The 20640-nt window shown below is 38.2% G+C and overlaps 1 protein-coding gene across 5 annotated transcripts; it reads left to right on the plus strand.

Moving 5' to 3' along the window:
- Positions 1-875: 875 nt before the first annotated feature.
- Positions 876-18905, plus strand: SPART (spartin). Of its 5 annotated transcripts, none has more exons than XM_027650734.1 (9): positions 876-920; positions 6114-6946; positions 8121-8318; positions 9333-9437; positions 11152-11281; positions 12035-12229; positions 13128-13286; positions 13361-13451; positions 16169-18905. In XM_027650734.1, the coding sequence occupies exons 2-9, from the start codon at positions 6116-6118 to the stop codon at positions 16353-16355; spliced, it is 1896 nt and encodes a 631-aa protein (XP_027506535.1). In that variant the 5' UTR covers positions 876-920; positions 6114-6115; the 3' UTR covers positions 16356-18905. The 5 variants fall into 5 exon arrangements, with proteins under 5 accessions (XP_027506535.1, XP_027506551.1, XP_027506542.1 ...); XM_027650750.1 differs by lacking the exon at positions 876-920 and adding an exon at positions 1001-1076; XM_027650741.1 differs by lacking the exon at positions 876-920 and adding an exon at positions 1004-1083.
- The last annotated feature ends 1735 nt before the right edge of the window (positions 18906-20640 follow it).

Here is a 20640-nt window from a genome sequence, read left to right on the forward strand (position 1 = left end):
AGCCACCTCTGGAAACAAGGCATCTTTCCAAACAATGCAGCTAGTCATTTTGGCACAATTAAAGTAAAAGTCAAAATGAAATTTGAAAACGTGACATGAAAAGGGAGACTTTTAATCTTCAGAATTACAGCTTTTAGGGCTTATTTTTCCACTTTTGGATACTGATATCAATTATTTAGCTAGATTTTGGGTATATGAACTTTTGTACACACATTCACACACTCAGCTAATGAGAGTTACAGCAAAGATGAAAAGACTACATACAATCAAATTACTAATGCAATTTATCACAAAGGCAAAGCCCCTTGGCCACTGAAAAACAATAGAAAAAACAATACTGGCTATCACTGGGGCTATACATTAGTTTTCAGTTTGACACATTAGTGCTTGATGGTGGTGTGAGCCACAAAAAACAGAAGACAAAAGAGACGTTATCTTCCCTGTTCCCAGAGAAATTAATTTATGGGGAAGTAAATCCAACATGCGGACATCTGTTTCTTCCAAAGAGCAAGAGCATTAAAAAAAACTGTTTAATTATGGATACAGTAAAAGACGCACTGCTTTCTATTTCTGCACTTCCAATTTCTCATTTTTAATCTTCTGTGTAGCCTGCCCCCCCCCCCCCCCCCCCAGAAAAAAAACCCAAAAAAACCAAAAAAAACCAAAACAAGAAGAAGAAGAAACAGGATAAATTGCATAATTCAGTATTATTTATTAATTGTATGAAATGTCACTGCCAGACTTAGGAAGGGGCTCCCGGGTCGGTCACGAAGGGGTTCTCCCCTCGGTACCAGGCCCAGCGCTCTCCGCCGGGCCCTGGGTGACGCCACAGCCGCGGCCCCGCCCGCTGCCGCCTGACCCGGGAGGCGGTGGCGCAGGCGGGGCTCACTCGGCTCGGCTCGGCGGCGGGGCCTGGCTCGGTGAGCGCGGCCGCGGGGCCGGATGCCCCCGGGGGCCCGTGGACACAGACGCTGGTTCAGCTGGGGCGGGCGGAGGGCGACGGGACAGGCACGGAGCAGGCCAGGGCAGGGCAGCCGCGGGGAGCCCAGCGGGGCGGCCGGGAGAGCGGCGGGCAGGCAGGTGGTAGGTGGGAGGGAGGGAGGGAGGGTCGGGGGGAGGTGTGATCAGGGCAGGTTGAAGTAGCCATGGTGATAAATAATGTATTGAGTGTCTCCTTATGGACGCGAGAGGTTATTTGTCAGAATACTTTGTATAACTGCTCCTTGTATTTTGTCTTTTTCTTTTAAAGGATTCGTGTTAGATAGTTTTGAGTTGTCCGAATGTGTAGAAATGTTGGCAATGATCAGAAACTGGCAGGCACACAGATAATGAAAAAGTATTAAATAGCAATCTTATGTAATACTGAATTTCCTATGATGACCTTGAAATCTTTGGCCATGGAATGGGAGGCAGTGTTTTTGTATGTCGGTGCTCTGAACGATGTCTGTGCTGGGCATTGTCTGTCCGACTGGTTTTTCAATTTCCCTTTTAGAGAAGTGCCAAGTAGCCTAAAAGCTCTGCGTTGAAAGCATGTGATGGAGATACACACCAAGGAGTCGGGAAGGAAGTTCAATTACTTGGACATAAACAGCTTGAGACAGCAGTAGTACTGAGAAGAGGAAAGTTAGACCTGCTGGCTGGGTGAATGTAGGTGCTGGGATACCAGCCTGAGGTGTAGGTTGAAATGTCAGAGGACGAGAGTTTCCTGAAGTATCTGGTAATTTTGAGAGTAAGAATTACTGTCGTATATCAGATCACTGACTTTCTCTGTTGTCTGGTCTGTGATATCATCTAGCCCTAGCTGCTTATAAACTAGCTGTAGGCCAGCACTTAGTGAAAAATTTAAGGGCTTCTTAATTTAAATAAACTAAAAACATGAAAAGGTAAATTTATCAGCTAGTACCTGGCTTGTATTGTTTTAAATTCCACATAACATTTATTCTAATTCAGTTTGTTCTTTAAATTCTTGAAAATTACTAATACTTTCTTAATTGCTCCTTCTCTACAGAAATAAGTCTTAAACAGTTCTATCTGCATGGTAGTTCTCCTAACGAGTGGCTGATAGAAAACAGTTGACAAATAGGAAAAGCTCTTGGATTAAGGGTGGTATTTTTTTGTTTGTTTGTTTTGCATTTTCCTCCCCTATACCTCCCATGTTTCAAAAGTAGTGAGTTGTAAAGAATGTCTTACCTCTGTCAGTCAGGATGTTTAATCCTCTCAATAAGTCTTAGGCTTCATATTTGCCTTGTGCCACTGTTTAATGAAGTGGGTTTTGCTGCTTAAGGGGAAGGATGGTCATCCAGATAGTTGAGATGCTTACAATATCAAACTCAAGTTTCTCTGTTGCACTGTAGCCTCCTTTGGTCAAGACATTTAAAACCACAGAGTATATCTGGACTGATAAAAGAAAAAGGGCTATGGAATGAGCTCAAGCGCTGGATTGATCTGTGATAATCTACAGTGCCCATTAGCTCTTTTCTTAGCTCAGTGTTGGACGTGCTTTCTCCAAGACAAGTTCCTCTAAATCTTGTTTTGCACTAAGTAGTACAGATCTGGGCCGATCTGAACTGGCCACAGGACCAAAGCTTGGCTTGCAGTGCTCTCATATGCACTTTGCTTTAAAACAGAGGAAATGAGACTTTATTGTATGGAAATGGATTACAGAAAAATACTAAAACATACAGAACACTTAAATACTATATTAAGTTCATACATTGAAAATAGTAATGACTGAGGATATTCCTTGCATATGATCAGAATGCTACTTCAGTGTTCTGTTTCAGAGAATATTTATTGTTGTGTTGTGAGGGAGCAAGTAGGTGTGCTTATTTTATACCATCCATTACTTTGCATTAGTTTTAATAAGTTACTGAGAATGAAATTCAATTCTTTGGGCTTTTAGTCATGTTGTGTTTAACTTAAAATCTACTTTGAATTCCTTCCTCCATTTCCAAGTGCTTTGCCACCCAAATGCATAATTTGGTAGTAACTACACTGCACATATACTGCGAATTTGGGATGTTTCAGACAATCAGAGATGAGTTGCAACAATCCCACTTTTCCAAGTTGCTGAGCCAGCTTTTGTACCTCCGCTGTGCACTAGTGCTGTGTGGACACTGATCGTGCTGACATCTCTGTTTTCTTACAGACCTTTTCTGGTGTTAATAAAGACTGAGCTTTAGCAAGAACAGTGCTGCTGACAGTATGACAAGTGTACAATGAATAATAAATTAATTAACTATTCAGTTGAAATGTAGCTCTGACTTCAGGATTTTACTTGATGTCTCTTCTTGTTACAAAAGAATTATTTGAAATCTGTAAATTATCTTCGCTTTAACCTCACCCAGAATAAACAAATCAATATACATGGGGCAAATAGACTATAGAATTGCAGTTGTGTTCACACAAATGAATTATTTACTTGAAGTCTTAAGAAAGGACTTTATGCACGATTGGGTATACAGGCACTAAAAGTCTCAAATCACTAAATTTTGCTTATATAGAAGTAACTGTGATGATAGATAAAACTTGCCTTTCTCTGTTTTCTAAACATCTTCTGTGTTTACATACCTACAATTCTCAAGTCAGAGGTCTTTGATGTTAAATTTTTTTTCACCTTTATACTCTTCTTGAACAGTGGATTTTTCAGTAGTAAATACAAGCATTGACATAAGATAATGTAGTTGCCAGGGTTCTTTTGCTCTAAATAATTCAGTTACGCATGTCTAAATGGTTCCTGTATAGATCATAAAATATATTGCATGATTAAGTATAATCTTTTGTGTAAGGACCCAGTTATGTTCACAAACTCGTGAGAGTTCTTTCCAATTATTTTTATTATAATTGTTTGCTGTCGTGCTTGTCAGAAGCATGCTTATAAATTTAAAACTTGATGTCCTTGGAGGTTATTAAATATACACTTATGCCAGTGTATGAATCAAAGATTCTGAACCTGGTGGCAGTAACTGACTGCAATCAATCAGAAAAATCTCCTACAGCCCAAGATTCATTTTCTGCTACGTGATGGGGAATTAACAGTGAGCATAGTGGCTTGAGTCACTGCTGATCTGCTCCATGTGGGTTGCCTTCTCAGGCTGTCCCTGTCATATTCCTAGCTATGTCTGTCTGTCGTTGGACTGAAACCACACATCTTGTCTTTTGCATGAAATTGGATCCTGTCACATCATGAGAACAGATGCATTCCAGATGACATGGCATTTCTGTTGTGTGATGCAGATGCATCAGTCATATAAGTGCTGTCTGCATTTTGATTATAAAGGGTGTGGGAGTAGAGCACAGCATTTCATCTTTGCCTCTTTAAACCTCTTTTAATGACCTGCACTTCCTAAGTTTCTCTGGATTTGTTGGACTAGAGGAAAGATATTTTCCAGATTTTATATATATATATTCTTTTTTTACTTAGTTGGTAATTAGACTAAAGCAAGAAGAGACATTAGATAAACTTAAAAGCAGGTACTATTTTGGGATTTTATTAAAAGTTTGGATTTCAATAATTCTTTTTTTCTTTACTGATTTACTTCCTTCTTTTCATCCATTATATTTGTGTAGACTAATCCAATCTCTTAGCTTTTGTTGTATTGGCTTGGTAAGCCAAACCTACATCTCTCTAGGGAAAAGTGATCAATTCATCCAGAAAAAATCAGTAACTTTCTGCACACCTCTTCCTGTTCCGGCGCAGCTTCCTTGAGTGTGGCTCAGAGTTGTGTGAGTTCTCACCAGAGCTGCACACAGGGACATTAGTTCTTCTGTATGTGCAATGGCAGCGTTTTTATTTTTGCACTTGGGTTTTACTTACCCCCATGTTTTCTGTAGTTTGATATTGTGATTGACAGATGTCTCCTTTCTTTCATCCATCTTACACAGAGAATCATGGTTTTGCTTGAAAATATATGCTCTTTAATTTTTATAGAAAAGACAACGCAGAAAGAATCGTGCCTTGCAGAATATACCATCTAAGGAGTCTTTCTGCTGTGCCTTTTGCAAGTGGACATGCCTCTCTCGTATTGGCCTTTTTAGCCACCAACGTGCTTGCAACAAACGTGGGTAGAGACCTTCCCAAATCTTCGTTCGCAAAGCCAGGCCATGAATTTTTATATAGTATCACATTTTTGTTGTTCATGGTACAGTCTTTTCTAGTATAATTACCTGATTTTTCTGATTTGACAATGCCTCTCATGGCTACCAGCAAAAAAACAGATCACTGGCATTTTTTACATTGTATGTTGTAAGCACTATCTTAGTCCAAGAATGATTTATATTTTCTGCATTTGGCCAAGACTGAGAATCTGCATACCATTAAAACAATGATTTTACACAGTTTAGAATTCAAATAAACCTACCATATTCTTTTCTGCCCTTCAGTTGTTGAAATATATGAGGCAGTTTGAGGAATACATTCCAAAACAGACCTAAAACCTGAAACCTTTTGTACATTTTGGTACTTTCAATTATTTTTCACCTGTGGAGCAAGGAGTGTAAAACAAATTGTCTTTTCTTACTCTATAAACACCGTAAAGGAAATAAGTAATTCCCTGTTTTCATTCTGTAAAGCACAGCTTTACCTGTTCATACTATTTCCCAGTTCTGTGTATTGATGTTAGCTGAAGCTGATCAAGATTTGTTTAAATATGTTGAGTGCTTTCTCTTAAATTATTCAAATAGAAATGTACTGTTTGTTAGTTCAGCCTTTATTTAAATAGACAAAATGTTAACTAAATTTTTTAATACCTTAGAGATGTTTTTGGAAAAGTTAAATTTTTTAAGTTATTTGTTTACTCCTCTGTTTGCTACTGATCTTTAAGATGAAAGTTTTAATATCAGGCATGTCCATGTTCTTCTGATGTTTAACTTTTAAGAAATAAACGTCTTTGATGTAACTAGATTTGATGGTTGTAGATTCCTTGCTGTCTTGGAATCATGTCAATGTGAATGTTATTAGGAGATAACCATAATATATCAGATGCTGTCCCAAGCAAATAGATTTCTGCTAATACATGCAGTATGGTTATCATTAAGAAGACATTTTATTCTAAGGTAAACATCGTTTGGCTTTATTGATGAATATTTTTATTGATTTTTATTTCATTTTGCAGTAATGGAACAACTGCAGGATCCAGTTATGCAAGAAGATGCAAATATTAAAGCTATTAATGAAGAGTACAGGAAAGCCTTTATTTTTATCAATAAAGGACTGAATACAGATGAACTGGGCCAGAAGGAAGAGGCAAGAAGTTACTATAAGAAAGGGCTTGACCACTTGCTCCGAGGAGTTAGCATTCCATCAGAGGGTCCTGCGTGTGTAGGGTCCCAGTGGGAGTCTGCCAGGCAAATGCAGCAGAAGATGAGGGAGACCCTGCAAAATGTTCATGCTCGACTCAGCAGTCTAGAGCAAAACACCCCACCTGTACAAGCAAGTCCTGCTACGATGGATGCCACTCCTGGGGTGCCCAAGTTATATCCATCCATTCCTTCCAAAGAAAAGCCAGAAAGACCACCTGCCCCTAATTCTCTGTTTGCACCAAGTCAACCATCTGCAGCAGATGGAGGTGTTGCAGCTGTGAGCCAGGGTCAAATTCCAGCTATGAGTCCATCCTCTGGAAAACCTCTCTGTCTGCCAAATGAAGCACCTCCTGCCTATACTCCTCAAGCTACCAATGGCCATTTTACTGTGTCTTATGGCACAGACTCTGGAGAGTTTTCTTCTGTAGGTGAGGACTATTACAACAAATGTACTCAGCCACCTCCCCTGGAAAACCTGGGAGTGGATGCAGACGAGCTGATCTTGATTCCCCACGGAGTACAGATATTTTTTGTGACTCCTGATGGGCAGGTTAGTGCTCCTTCATATCCTGGATATCTACGCATTGTGAAGTTCTTGGATACAGATAGTGAAGCAGCTCAGAATCGTCCACCTGCATTTCTTCAGGTAACAGGAAAATAACTTTCGCCTTTAATTAAAATTTCAAGAATTGTCATAAAACTCTTAACAGGAAATCTTCCTCAGTTCTTGCTCTTCAAAGCCTAAATATCTTTCTGATAATATGAAGAATGTTTAGATGTTGCAGAAATGGTTTTGTGCAAGTATACACTTTTATGACTTTTTCTGTGAAAAGTACCTCTGTGTCTTCCCAAGGTTGTCAAGTGCCGACTGTTCTGGTGAATCCCACTTTCTAAAGGGGTTGACTGAACGCATCTTTTCATTTCATAAAATTAACTTCTCTTCCTTCACATAGAGAAGACATATTGATTCACATACTGTAACATGTCAGTGTCAAATGGGCTTGCAAACTACTCACTTCATTCTCATTTAGTGATAAGGTATTGAAGTTAGGGCGACTGATAATTTGGAATTTGAGGGCCCATTTTGTACAGATTCTGAACTACAAATAAAAAAGATGCATTATCTGTATTTTTTCAGTCCTTGCTTGCTTCATGTGGGCATGTTCTGTAATGAACGTTGTGGATTCTGACTTTGGATCTCCTTGTGTTTGCTAAGATTGGCTCTTGGAAATCTCATACAGAAAAACTACTTCCTGGTTTTGAGTCTGCTGGTTCAGCTCCACCTGTGTTAGCAGTCTTCAGCAGTAGGCCAGTGACAGCCATACATTTTATTTATCCTATCATATAAACCTGCCCTGAGTTCTACAGGATGGTACAGGCACTGTGAATCCTGACTTTTTTGGCAGTTCTTTTCATTGACTTCTATACCTTCTATACCTCAAGACTAGATCTCAGTTAAGAGGGTACCAGCCTGAATTACAGTCCTGTGAAAATTAATATTTTCTCTATATTAGACTGTCAGAACTAATGAAGAGTTGTATTTCCAGAGTCATGTGGGTTGTAGTTTTTTGAGATTGTTTTCCTTTTTTTTGTTTTTAAAAGATGGCATAAGGCTTTTTATTTTTCATCATAGAATCATAAAATAGTTTGGGTTGGAATGAACCTTAAAGATCATCTCATTCCAACACCCCTGCCGTCAGCAGGGAACCTTTCACTAGAAACTTTATGGAAAATTAAGTTTGTGGTGCTTATCAGTATGCTCTGTCTGTCTTTCTTTTTAAAAGCATCTTTTAATTCCTTCATGTACTTGTCTTTTCTAGGTTTGTGACTGGTTGTATCCTCTAATGTGTAACCAGTCTCCTGTTCTGTGCTGCAGTACTGGAGTCTACATGTTCCCTGACACAATGTCCCAGATACCAGGGTCCTATGTAGGAGTAGTGCTGTCTTCAGAACTTCCAGCAGCTGACAGAGAGCTGTTTGAGGATCTCTTAAAACAGATGTCTGACCTTCGAATCCAGGTAAATTTCTGAGGTGCCTGTTTATACCAATAAGGAAAGGTATAAGTCATCAATATATTCTCACATTTACATTTAGTTGTGTAGAACTGCAGATTTTTGTGTCTTGCTTGGTAAGCTGACCAGTGAGAAATAGATAAAGTAGGCCAAGATTAAGCAGCTGTGTAATGAAGCCGTAGATCCTGTGACATGGGAGTACAGAATTTTTATAATACTGATTTGTAAGCACAGACCGTAGTTGGAGACCATTTTGTTTATTTTCTCTATTTTTCCAAAAGAGAACATAGAACCCAAAATAAAAGTTGGGGTTCAGGAGAAAGCATGTTTTTCCCTGTGTGCACACACACACACGCACACAAATTATGATGGATGATACCATTCTTGGAGTATGGTGCCTAAATGTGTTTACAGTTCAAAAATGGTGAGCTGCCTCAGAGAAGATCTGTGAAAATAGTGTGTACTTCAAAAATCTGCCTCAAATAGGATCTCAGATAAATCTGGTGCCTTATTGCAGTAAGATATTGACAGGTAGAGAAAACAGGAAAAAAACCCCCCATAATCTAACAAAGGTGCGATAACATACAGTGACTGGAAACAAGGTGCAAAATGTTACTGTAAGAGCAGTGAAGCACCATTTCAGGAAGAGTGGTAATCCATAACTACTTAAGAGCTCATAGCAAGATTATGTGTTTTCATGAAAGAGAGAATTTTGTTGAATCAGCCAAGAGTTGAATGCAGTGATGATGGACCAGTTTGGAGCATGCCATGAGGGTGGAGTTCTGGTATGGTATAAATCCTGTCGAGTTCAGCAGGGAATTTCACCAGCACAGGTGGCCACTAATTTTTACTTAAAAGGGGAAAGTACTGCAGAATTATTGGCTATTTCAGTGCAGGACTCAATGGATAAAATGCTTTCATTTTTCCTGCGTAGTAGGGGTTCAAATTTGATATCTCATTAGCTCCTTATTGTTCTAAAACTTCGTGTTTTTGTTAATGTTCCCTGATACGATGTCACAGGTGCCAGGATCCCATGAGAGATTAGGGTTATCTTCAGAGCTCCCAGCAACTGAGAGAGCGCATTTTGAAGATAAATTTAAACAGATGTCTGGCCACAAAGTCCAGGTAAACGCCAGGACAGTCATTCCAAAATTTATAGTAAACAAAATAAAATAGTCACTGGAATGCATGTTAGAAAGCTGATTTGACTGACAGCAGCAATGTATACTGTGTCCTGTGGCTGTTTTTTTGTTGGGTCGTTTTGGCTTTTTGGTTTTTTTGCTTTGGTTGGTTGTTTTTTGTTAAGAGCAATTGCAGTTACTGCAGGCTACCACATTTTTCAAGTCAGCATATTTCAGGAGTTTTGAAAACTCTGATATAGCACAAATATTTCAAAGCCTAGTCTGATAGCCATTTAATGTGTCTGTTTTACATGGTATTCATGAGGATCTAGTTGACAACTATATTTAATAGAATTATAGTAGTGAGTCACCTGTCTTATTAGAGAATCCATTTCTGTTCCTTAGTATAGTCCTCAGAAGTCTTGTTGACAGTTTTTCTACATAGTGACCCAAACTGTGGTGTAACTAAATAACATCTGGAACATAGTCTGGGTCTTTTAATTGTTTATTTGTTTGGTTGGTTTTTACCTATAGCTGTTTATTGAGGTAATTTGGTCACATGCTGAAAATGTTTCTTGAACACAACATTTCACACTGCTGTCAAGCAGTAATTGTGATATGTCAGTGATACAGTGTTAACCTTCTGGGTAGCAACCTTCTAAGTTTTAATGTACTCTTTTCTGTTAATGTTGGTTTGGTTTTGTTTTACTTCAGCAGTCAACTATGGGCAATAGCCTGCCTTTATGTCCAGTAAATGTTTCAGGGGAATTCCATGTAATAGCAAATATTCTATATTGTGTATTCTGTTCTGCCAATGGGTTTAATCTAAACAAAAACTTCTTTTCTTTCTATCTGTCATTAACTAGCGGTATTTTCAATCTTTGAAATGGTTTGGGTTTTCATTTACTTTTACACTGGAAAAGTTCTAAAAATCGAATCTTAACAAAAACCTAGATCTATTACAATTTTTTTTGCTTTCTGTAATTAAAGTTTCATTGTACATTGTCTGTGATATGTGTAAAGTGATGTTACACTTTTTAGAAACACTAAATGGCCTGTGTTGGTGGTTGCTGTGTTTGAATGATTAACATCTACTCCATAAACTGTAATGTTTGACACGAAATCACACAGAACCTGTCCACCCAGCTTTAAATAGGGAGCAGTATCATGCACAGCATTGTGTGAGCCTTGGCTGTGCCAGTCTGCAAAAGCATAAACAGCACACAGCATGAATCATGTCCTTTATTTTTTAATTTGGGAGGAAAGGATGAGGAAAAAAAACAATCAGGACAGCTGCATTCCCTTAGTGCAGCTGGATTCGCTGACCAAAGACTGCAATTCTTATGCTGAATAACAACAAAGTGGATTTCTCTCTAAGATAAAAATGATAGATGGGCAAGTCTCTTATCTGTTTTGCTAGTGAACTTGTACTGTAAATTTTCCCTACTCAGCTCCTTGACCATATGTCTATATTGGCAAGCAAATATTTTCATTGTAGCTGGATGAAGAAAGTGTAGTTAAAATGCTGACCTATCTGATAAGCTTTTCTGGATGTGTAGCATTTTGGTGCAAAAGTAATTGCGTCTTAAATTTCCCTTGAGTTTCTCCACACTTCCCCAAGGCATGCACAACATTAATATTATTTGATAATGGATGTTGTATGATCCTGATGATAAGCTGCGAAGTAGATTCTCAGATGTTTTGCTTTCACTTGTCAGCCTTCAGAAGCCTCTAGTGATGCAGTTAACTTGCCTCAGACTGTACATATCCAACCACAACCCGAAGGAGCAGAAAATCAGAAAGAGTTACCAGAATGGAGTGAAAAGGTTGCCCATGGTATCTTGTCAGGTACTGTTGTAATAAGAGCACTGTGTTGAATATAAACCTCTGTGTGTTGGTAGAAGCTGAGTGGTCAGAAGTAGTTGTTCACTAGTTCCAGTTGTGGTCATCTAAAGGATGCCTTGATGAGCTTTATAAAAACAGTGCAGAATATATATCCATTGCCAACAGTCTTGTTCATTGCAAATCAATCTGGCTCCTCATGTGACACTGTTAGGATATCACCCCCTGTGACTCAGACCATTGTGACAGAACAATTTTACCCCTGTATGAGCAGTTATATTACAGCAGGCACCTGTTGTGATTTCTGCAGATAAACATGTGGGTTTTTTTCCTCTGAGTGCCTTTGGAATATACTAATGACCACTAGCTGACTGTAATAAATATGAATCTGCAAGGAGGACTAGAGGGTTTGGTTGCATGTTTTCATGAGTGTTAATAGCATTGAGATGTGCCATTCTATCACTTCTCACCTAGCTGGGGCTTGGATATATGTTAAGAAAATTATTATTTGTATTAAGCTGACATTTGGATGAAGGCTGACTGTATTAAACTTAAATAAAATTAATTTCAAAAGCGGTGGTTTAGGAGCAGAAATGAATGTAGGAATTCATGCTGGACCATTCAGGGAAGAGTATAAATGCAGACTATGTAATCAGGACTGTTTCTAAAGTCAGTGTTGCAGAGGTAGAGGAGGGATAGCTGTAGGAATCATAATCTGTAAAATTGTACATCCTGAGAAAAGCAATTTTTGCCTTTTAGGTGCATCTTGGGTAAGCTGGGGCCTAATGAAAGGAGCAGAATATACTGGTAAAGCTATTCACAAAGGAGCTTCTAAGCTGCGAGAACACCTTCAACCAGAAGAAAAACCTGTGGAAGTCAATCCAACTGTAGCAAAGGGACTTCATGTAGCAAAACAGGCTACTGGAGGAGCTGTGAAAGTCAGCCAATTCTTAGGTAAAAATTTCCATCTAATAATATATATATTTTTTTGCCTTAAATAATAAATACCTCATAAAATGAGAGCTGGTTTCTCTAGCCAGTTAACAGGTGGAGGAACTGACCTGATGAAATCCAGAGAACAGTAGTTTGTGCCTAGTTACCTCCTGCAACAGACATGCTTCAGGATTAGTATTTATTACTTGGCCTCCAGATATCTTTTTAGACAGTTAATTTGAACATTGTCTCTTTCTTTTCTTAAGTTGATAACCATGTATTTTAAAAGCTCTCTTGTCACTGTATATATTTTTAAACTCACACACTTGAAATAAATCTGTTTGACTACATATAAATTTCCAAATAGAAATGGCCTGGTGTTCACAGGTGCTTGGCAACCCTAACAGCTCTCAGTAACTTCATTTCATTATTTAATTGCATATAATGTTCATATGTACAGTCTAGTGACTCAACCAAGTTTTAAAGAAAATTGTGCTCGTTGTTATAAAACTACTTTGAAGAGCTGGAATGATTGTAAGAAAGTCTTCTACAGAAGACAAGTCAGGAAAGCAGCAGCTTGTTCCCTATCTGCAAGTTGGGGATAACAAGGCAATGGAATCAGTTTCTTGAAATTTGAAGTGTGAGATGTGTATGTATTTCTTTTAAAGCACTTTTTAGCCATAAGACCAACCTTACTTGTTTCTTAATATCTGAAGCTGTGCAGAATCTGAAAAATAAGGTTGCTCTGTATCAGTTGGGTACTTGTGTGGATTAAAGTCTGTCTTTCAAATAAGCATATTTAAATAGAAGCAACACTTAAAACTTCAGTGAAGCTTTCTTCTAATTAGGAGTAAAGATTTTTAAGGAAAGATGTTCTGTGTTCTTACTAAATAATCTGCATGCCATTGTTTCATGGCAGCTGAAGGAGTATGTTCTATAGCGAGCTGTGTCGGAAGGGAGCTGGCTCCACATGTGAAGAAGCATGGCAGCAAATTAGTTCCAGAATCCCTTAAGAAAGATAAAGATGGCAAATCCACTTTTGATGGTGCTCTGGTTGTAGCAGCAAGTGGAGTTCAAGGTAATAAAAATTCTTTATACTTTTTAAAATTGCATCATTTTCAAGTTGTGAACTCAAGCTGATCATTTTTACAGGGTTTTCAACAGTGTGGCAAGGTTTAGAAAGTGCAGCGAAGTGCATTGCTAAAAGTGTTTCAACTGAGACTGTAAAAACTGTCAAATACAAGTAAGTTATATTTTTATTGATTTTATCTTCTATGGTACATTGTCATTCTGTTTGAATAATGGCAAAAAAAGAGCTTATGAAAGTGCAGGGAAACTATCTGAAATACCTGCTTTGCTATAATTATGTAGCACATGATAAGGTGCTAAGTGCACACTAATGAGCATCTCTTGTAAGCAAAAATATGAAATGAGTGAATGACTGTGTGAAGTATTTTTTTAGCTCTCTCGTAGAAGTATTACAGCTTCAGGCTGTCACAAATAATGTTCAGATTTTTATCTTCGCTCTACAGTATAATGTCATTATGAAAAAAGTTACTAGATTAAACCTCTTGGCTCTAATTCTGAATTTTTGCAAACTTAGCTAAAGTTAAGAAAGATGGAAGAACTTCATCTATCAGCAGGTCTGGCTATAGTGAGGAGGTACAAGAAAAGAAAACTGTGTAAGGAAATCTAAGGCATAAATAGCAATAATAGAACAGCCTCGACTTGCAAAATACAGATGTTCTTAGAAAAAGATAGTGGGGGAAGAGGAAAGTGACATTTGGGATTAAGATGATGTTTCTAAGATGATGGAAAGATGAAAGCTGAGTGCACATACTGGAAGATGCTATGGAGAAAAAGGGAATTGAAATAATTGTGAAAGATAGGAAATGCACCCCTCAAAAAAAGTGCAGTAGGTTTAATAGAAAGTGAAGAGTAAGCCAAAGCATGTAGGTTAAATTGAACAGGTGGTAATCATAGCAAAAGAGATATTAAAAAGGGCTGGCTGAAGGTGCATACAGGCTCCTAGCAGAAGGTAACAAGATAAATATCAGCATACAGTATTAAACAGATTGGTGTTCAGGGTTGTGTTGTGATGCATTTCAAATAGGAGGCCAGACAGTGAAGTTCTAGTCAGTGGTGCTTTACTGCCAATGTTTGTTTTCAGTAGGTAGGAATGTCAGGAGGTATTGTACTGGTACTCATTTTACATAAATTCAAATTAATGTTTTTGTTTTAGATATAAAACCAGAAAATATGGAGATGAGCAGACAACAGATACTCAGTGAAAAACAATAAGTAATTAAATGTTGCAGCTAATTGCAATACAATGGAAAATGATATTTAATCTTTAAAACCTATCTTTATAATTGTATTAAAATTCTACATAATCTCTCTTTTGGAAGCTGTTTTTTGTCACTGACAAAGATTTCTGCCATTAAAAATACCAGTGAATGAGCCAAATTCCCCTTAATGGAAACAACATAAAAGGAGCACCATCACAGTGCCTCTAAATCAAAAAAAACTTGGCTAAAACTTAGCTACAATACCTTTGGAATTATATAGAGATGGTCATCATTTGCATGTTGATCAGAATTGGGGGAAAACATAGCTTCAGAAGTAATACTTCAAGTCCCATGCTACTGTCTTTTTTACAAACAATTTAAATAAATGCAGTATATAGCTGTGCACAACTTTTTTCTTGAAAAAAAAAAGTTAATTATGCAATTGAGACTGGCAAACTAAAAAATTAGTTATCAGACATTAAGAAGTTGTTAGTTTTACTGTACTGGATAAACTAGAGTCTTGCTTTAAATGAGGTTACCTGTTTTACTGATATTATATACTGGATTATGATGCTCCTGAGGTGAAAATAATTAATTAAATTGACAAATACTGCACTTTGCTGTGAGATTAATTCTGTGATCTGCAGATCCAGTGTTGGTGATTCAAGGCTGTTGCTCTGTCAGAGAATTAAAAGCAAAACAAAAAAACACACTAATTCTTTTTATTCGGTTTCATTCTTGGTTCCAGCCATATGCTCTGGCTGCTGAACTGATAACATTATAGATTTTTGGATTCTTTGATATTCTGTGCTTCTCTCTGGCTTTATTTTGAGGTCCTCAAAGAATCTCTGGTCATAAAAAACATAGGGGAAAAGTAACTCTGGCGACTGCTGGAATTCTGATGCTGCCAGGAATACTTCCCTTTGGCCTGGTTTGTCTGACTGCAGTGCTCTCTGGGGAAATGTCTGGCTGCCCAGAACAGTTGGAGTTACTGCCCTCACTGTATTCTTGTCCTCCTTCAGTGCTCAACTCTCTGTACAGTTGAGTATATTAAGTAGTTAATATGACACTAATGACTTCGCCCTAAAGCATAAAGAAGCTGGACCCACACCCCATGGGAGACACCAAAGGTTTTTATCTCTTCATAATTTTCATCATAGCCTCAAGATAGCTGTGTCGAGCCTTTTGGGGTTTTATATGATGCAGTACTCCGGGTGGGGTCTCACCAGAGCAGAGTAGAGGAGCAGAATCACAGCCCTCAACTTGCTGGCCACATTGCTTTTGATGCAGCCCAGGATACGGTTGGCTTTCTATATAGAGGGTATAGGAATATTATGTAAGGACTTGGAGGTTATTGCACTTCTCTCCCCTTCCCCTTCTTATGGTTCCATAGATGTCTTCTACTCTTCAACACTAGAGAGAAAAGAGAGAGGAAAACTGGAAGGTTTTTTGAGGAAAAAGGGCAGAAGCACATTGGTATTTTTAAAGGGTAATCCATCTGATAGAGGAGCAGCCTTTACTCAAATGGCTTTATAATTTCTAATTTTATTCTTAAGACATTCAAGCTCTGTGCTTATTATTTGTTCTTGGTAATGCCTAAACTTTCAAAAGAATTCCAGTGAAGATTAAAAAACTAAGTATACAAATCTACAAAACTGCTCTCTTTCTTTAGGTATGGAGAGGATGCTGGCCATGCTACAGACAATGCTATGAATTCTGCAATCAATGTTGGTGTGACAGCATTTAACATTGACAATATTGGTATCAAAGCTGTTGTAAAGAGAACTGCAAAGGAAACTGGCCATGCTGTGCTAGATGAATATAAAGTATTGGATAATGAGAAGAAGGGTAAAAAATGAAAGCAATTAAATATTTCTCAAAACCTTACATTAGAGATGAAACTTCCTATTTACAAGTAACTGCATTGCTCATCTGCAATTGAACATAAATCACACTGTACTTTCCAAGCAACTGTTAATTAATTTGACATGAAAATGTAAAAATAGGGAGAGCATTCATAGAAAACAATGAAAGTTGTCAACTCCTTGTTCTGTATTGAACAAGAATTTTAAACAACTGGATCAGGGCTTTAGGCAGCTGGAAGATTATGAGTTTGCAGTTCATATACTTGCCTCTGTAAGCACTTTTTCAAAATAATATATGGAATAATAGATTAATATAGTAATACTATTGTGAATATTTTTGTAACACTTTATAAAGAAGGTGGTGATACTGAAAAAGTAGGATTACTAATTCTGGAACAAGTAGAATTATTAGTTTTGGGTTTATAATGATCCTTGAGTTAGTTTTACTAACCTAGCCTTGTCTTATTTAATATGCATTACTAAAATAAGCATTGGGTTTCATTGTTTTATAGAGAATTTATCTTTTCAGCTACCAAACAGCTAATCTTATCCAAAGTTCATGTTAGGAGAAATGAAAGGTGAACCTCAGGTAACTAGGCAGTTATTCCCTTTTAAACTTTTTTTTTTTCATCCAGCATATAAGTAAACCAAAGATACCAAGCATTTCTTTTAAAAGATAGTATTTACAGCTCTAGAAAAATGCATTTTCCACTTGACTCCATAAGGAATATACAAAGATTCTTTGAAATTCAGATTTTTATGTAGAGAGGAGAAGTATGTTTTTGCATAAATTATTTTTCTCTGAAAATATTCTGTAGAATGCACTAGGAACTTCTGTGCATTCTGTACTTTGCAGGCAATCCAGAAGGATTCAGATTATATATCATGGCCTCCTAATGGAAGACAGTATATATTTGAACAAATAGTTCTAACAGTCATCATCTTTATTCCATTAAATTCATAGTTGCACAAGGGTATGAAGTCTTTAAAAAGGGTACAAAGGCAAGCCCTTTTAATGGAGAGAGGTGTGTAGAATAGATGCAACTGTGTAGATTTGCAATCCTCTTTGTAGCCCAGTGTAAAATAACTGGGTATGTCAAATCCTTGAGATGCTTTGGCACCACTACTTATTTTAACAGTTCACTATTGAGTTTTAAAGCTGCTGCATATTCTAATATTGGCTGTACCTGCAACAAACAGAATGCCATCAATTTACAGCTTATCTCCATTTCATGTAAATGGAGAAAATAACTAAATGGTTGTTAGCAAGTGATATTTGTATCAGATTAAAAAAAACACAGTAACAACTAATGTCTATTAAAATGGTAATAGGTGCACATTTTGTGGTAGCTGCTGTAGGGTGAGAAATGTGAAACACAAGGATCTAACCACTTGAAGTCTAACTTTGATTTATGGAAATAAAGATGAAATTAAAATTGGGTAATCTGTTCTTGACCTTTTTATGACAGGAAGCTTCTGTAAGGATTAGTGAGTGGAAAAACTAGGACTTTTGAAGTAATAAAATAACAGTATTGAGGTATGTCTGCAATATAAACAAGCTCATCAATTAAAATATTTCAAACTAAAAAAGTCCATCTAAAGTACACTGCAACAATTTCTGTTACTGTAGTCTGCCACTTGCCAGCACATGTAACCAGTTATAGGCTACTAAAACTTCACACTAGCAAAAGCATTTTTGTTGCTATGAACTGCATTTACAATAGGGATGTATTATTTGGGTTTTCCTTCTCCCACTTTGGTTTTGTGTGTAGCTCATGCTCTTTTAAAACAACAGTTAAGGTCAAGGTCTTGAAGAGACCAAGAGTAAAAAAAGATTTAAATGCCATCGGTATCAGGCAAGCATTGTTGTTCTGCTCAACTTGCTGTTGTTCTGTTCGTGTGTACCCAGTCTTTCAAAATAGTATTTATCTACTTTGAGACTTCCTTTAATGATGCCTACCCCATTTTACAGTTTGTAAAGTGATACATCCATGATCTTCCCTTTTACATTGTTCCAAAGTTTAGTTAATTCTCACAGCTGACTATGATGCTACCAAACTTACTTTGCTTCAGCTGTCACTAGTTTGGCCCAGGGTAGCAAATCCATAGGCTTCTCCCCACTTCCTCTACCGTATGCAACAGTCTTCTCACACTTACGGCCTTATCTCAGCTCTCCCTTTTATACACTAAGCTCCCTAAAGCTCATATCTTAGGTTTGCTTTCTATTCACAGCTCGATTTTGTTTATTTGGACACTGAACATCTTTTGATGTATGGCAGTCCTAGAAGTCTTATAAGACTCCTTACTGTGTACTGCATGAACTACTACCCTATTCCTAATGCATTCCTATTTCCAAATTTATTCAAAGTCTTTTCTGCTCTAATATTGATCTCGAATCTGGTCTTGGGAAGATTACTTTTAATGATCTCCAAGTCATTCTAAGCTACTGCTGTCTGTGGCATTTTCAGCATTCTGTAGGTATAAACCACTGTTTTTACCTCAAGTCTAAACCCTTGTATTTGAATAGATTACCCTGGATTCCAAGAGTGGGTTGGTCTGTTTAATGCTGGTTTAAAACCAACTTACAACAGCTTATTTCTTAATGTTCCTTGACTGAATCTGTAATCCTTTAAAAAGAATTGGTAAAAGTACCTTCTACTAAAACATGCTGACCAGCTTACCACAGAATGGTGTTGGAAGGGACTCCAGAGGTCTGTAATCCACCTTCCTTTGCAAAACAGGTCCAGCTGGAGCACAGTATTCTGCCAATTCTGCTCACATTTTGGTTATCTCCAACAGTGAAGACTTTATGGCCCCTCTGGGCAACCTTTGCCCAGCTTGACTGTGGTAAAGGTAAATATTTCTCCCTTATACCAAGCCAAAGATTTTCATATGCGTTTTGGTGCATTGCCACATATCCTTCCATAATGCACACTGGAGGAAAGTCTGACTTCTCAGTCTTCTTTACACTTTCCTCTTACATAGCTGTTTACAGCACTAAGATGTCCTTATGCCATCTCTTCTCCAGACTGAACATAGGCCACGTGTGCCAGTCCCTGACCTAAGGCAGCTCTTGGGAGTTGAAAGCTAAGCACTCCAGCATGTGGTCCCGTAAGTGCTGAACAGAGTGGAAGAACCATCTCCCCAGGCTCTTGGCCAAGCCCTTGCTGAGGCAGCCCAGGCTTGGCCTTGTTTGCTGCAAGGTCTTGCTGGCTCATGGCAGCTTGTTCACCAGAGACCCCTGTGTCTTTTCCTATGAAGCTGCATTCTGGTTACTGCCTCCAGCCTGTACTGATCCATGGGTTTTTCCCATCCCAGATATCAGGCTTCACATTTGTTTTTTGTTGAATTTGCTTAGGTTTTTTTCAGCAACCTGTTTTTCCAGGCTGTACACCCTGCTGTGAATGGTAGCCCTGCCTCCCTGTATACTAACTACTCCTCTCACTTCATCATCAGCAGCAAACTTGCTAAGAAGGTGCTCAGCTGTGGTGGTTTGGAAAAAAAAATTTCAAAAAACTAATTTCAAAAGTTTTTCTGCAATTTGTTCTAATGTGTGTAGAGAAGTTTTCAGACAGGCACAACTCAGTATGGGGGAAGGGAATTATATTACAATTTATTACTTAATAAATACTCTAATACATATATGTAACAATTTTAACTATCTCTTCTATGGTGAAACAATATATATATACATAGGCCGTCTCTCCTTTCCTTCAAAAAAAAGTCCAGAAAGAAAGAAGTCTTCTTTTCACTTTCAGGCCACAGCTCTTCCAAATTAATTTCTGCAGCACTAGGAAGTGTCTCTTATCTTTAAGGCAGTAGTTTTGATTTGTTATAGCTGGAAAATCTCTCTTTCTCTTCATGAGAATGCAGGGGGTCTCTCTTTCACCCCTACTCGCTCACCATGGTTGACACCATGGAGTTGTAGGGAGTTAAAGCTTAAAGTCTTTATCCTCCATTCCGTGGGGGGTCCCTATCCCCGGGGATCAAGCTCCCTGCGTCAGAATGTTTTTTTTTGGTTTTTTTTTCGGTTCAGTTCTTACCCCGAAAACGTTCCAGCAGACCTCTCTCTCCGTTTTGTTCTGTTCCTGCTGCCCCTTCGCAGGGGCCTTTCTGCTTCGAGCTGCTATGGGAGCTCGGGCTACTCCTCTGCAGAGGTCTGCTCAGTGGCTGCCTCTGCCTCAGGGTTCTAGCTGCCGCTTTGACTTGTCCCGGGCCACTCCATGGCTGTGTGCTGCAGCTGCCTCTCCAAGGATCATGGCTAATCAGCCTGGCCCAC

Source organism: Corapipo altera, unplaced genomic scaffold (assembly GCF_003945725.1).
Source record: "Corapipo altera isolate COAL_440 unplaced genomic scaffold, ASM394572v1 0, whole genome shotgun sequence".
Taxonomy (NCBI): Eukaryota; Metazoa; Chordata; class Aves; order Passeriformes; family Pipridae; genus Corapipo; species Corapipo altera.

What these genes read in the sequence shown, in the direction of transcription:
- SPART (XM_027650734.1), top strand. Translation starts at nt 6,116, where the DNA reads ATGGAACAACTGCAGGATCCAGTTATGCAAGAAGATGCAAATATTAAA. An exon ending in GAAAGTCAGCCAATTCTTAG is followed by an intron (nt 12,230 to 13,127) that starts GTAAAAATTTCC and finishes GTTTCATGGCAG; the next exon opens with CTGAAGGAGTATGTTCTATA. An exon ending in AGCAGCAAGTGGAGTTCAAG is followed by an intron (nt 13,287 to 13,360) that starts GTAATAAAAATT and finishes TCATTTTTACAG; the next exon opens with GGTTTTCAACAGTGTGGCAA.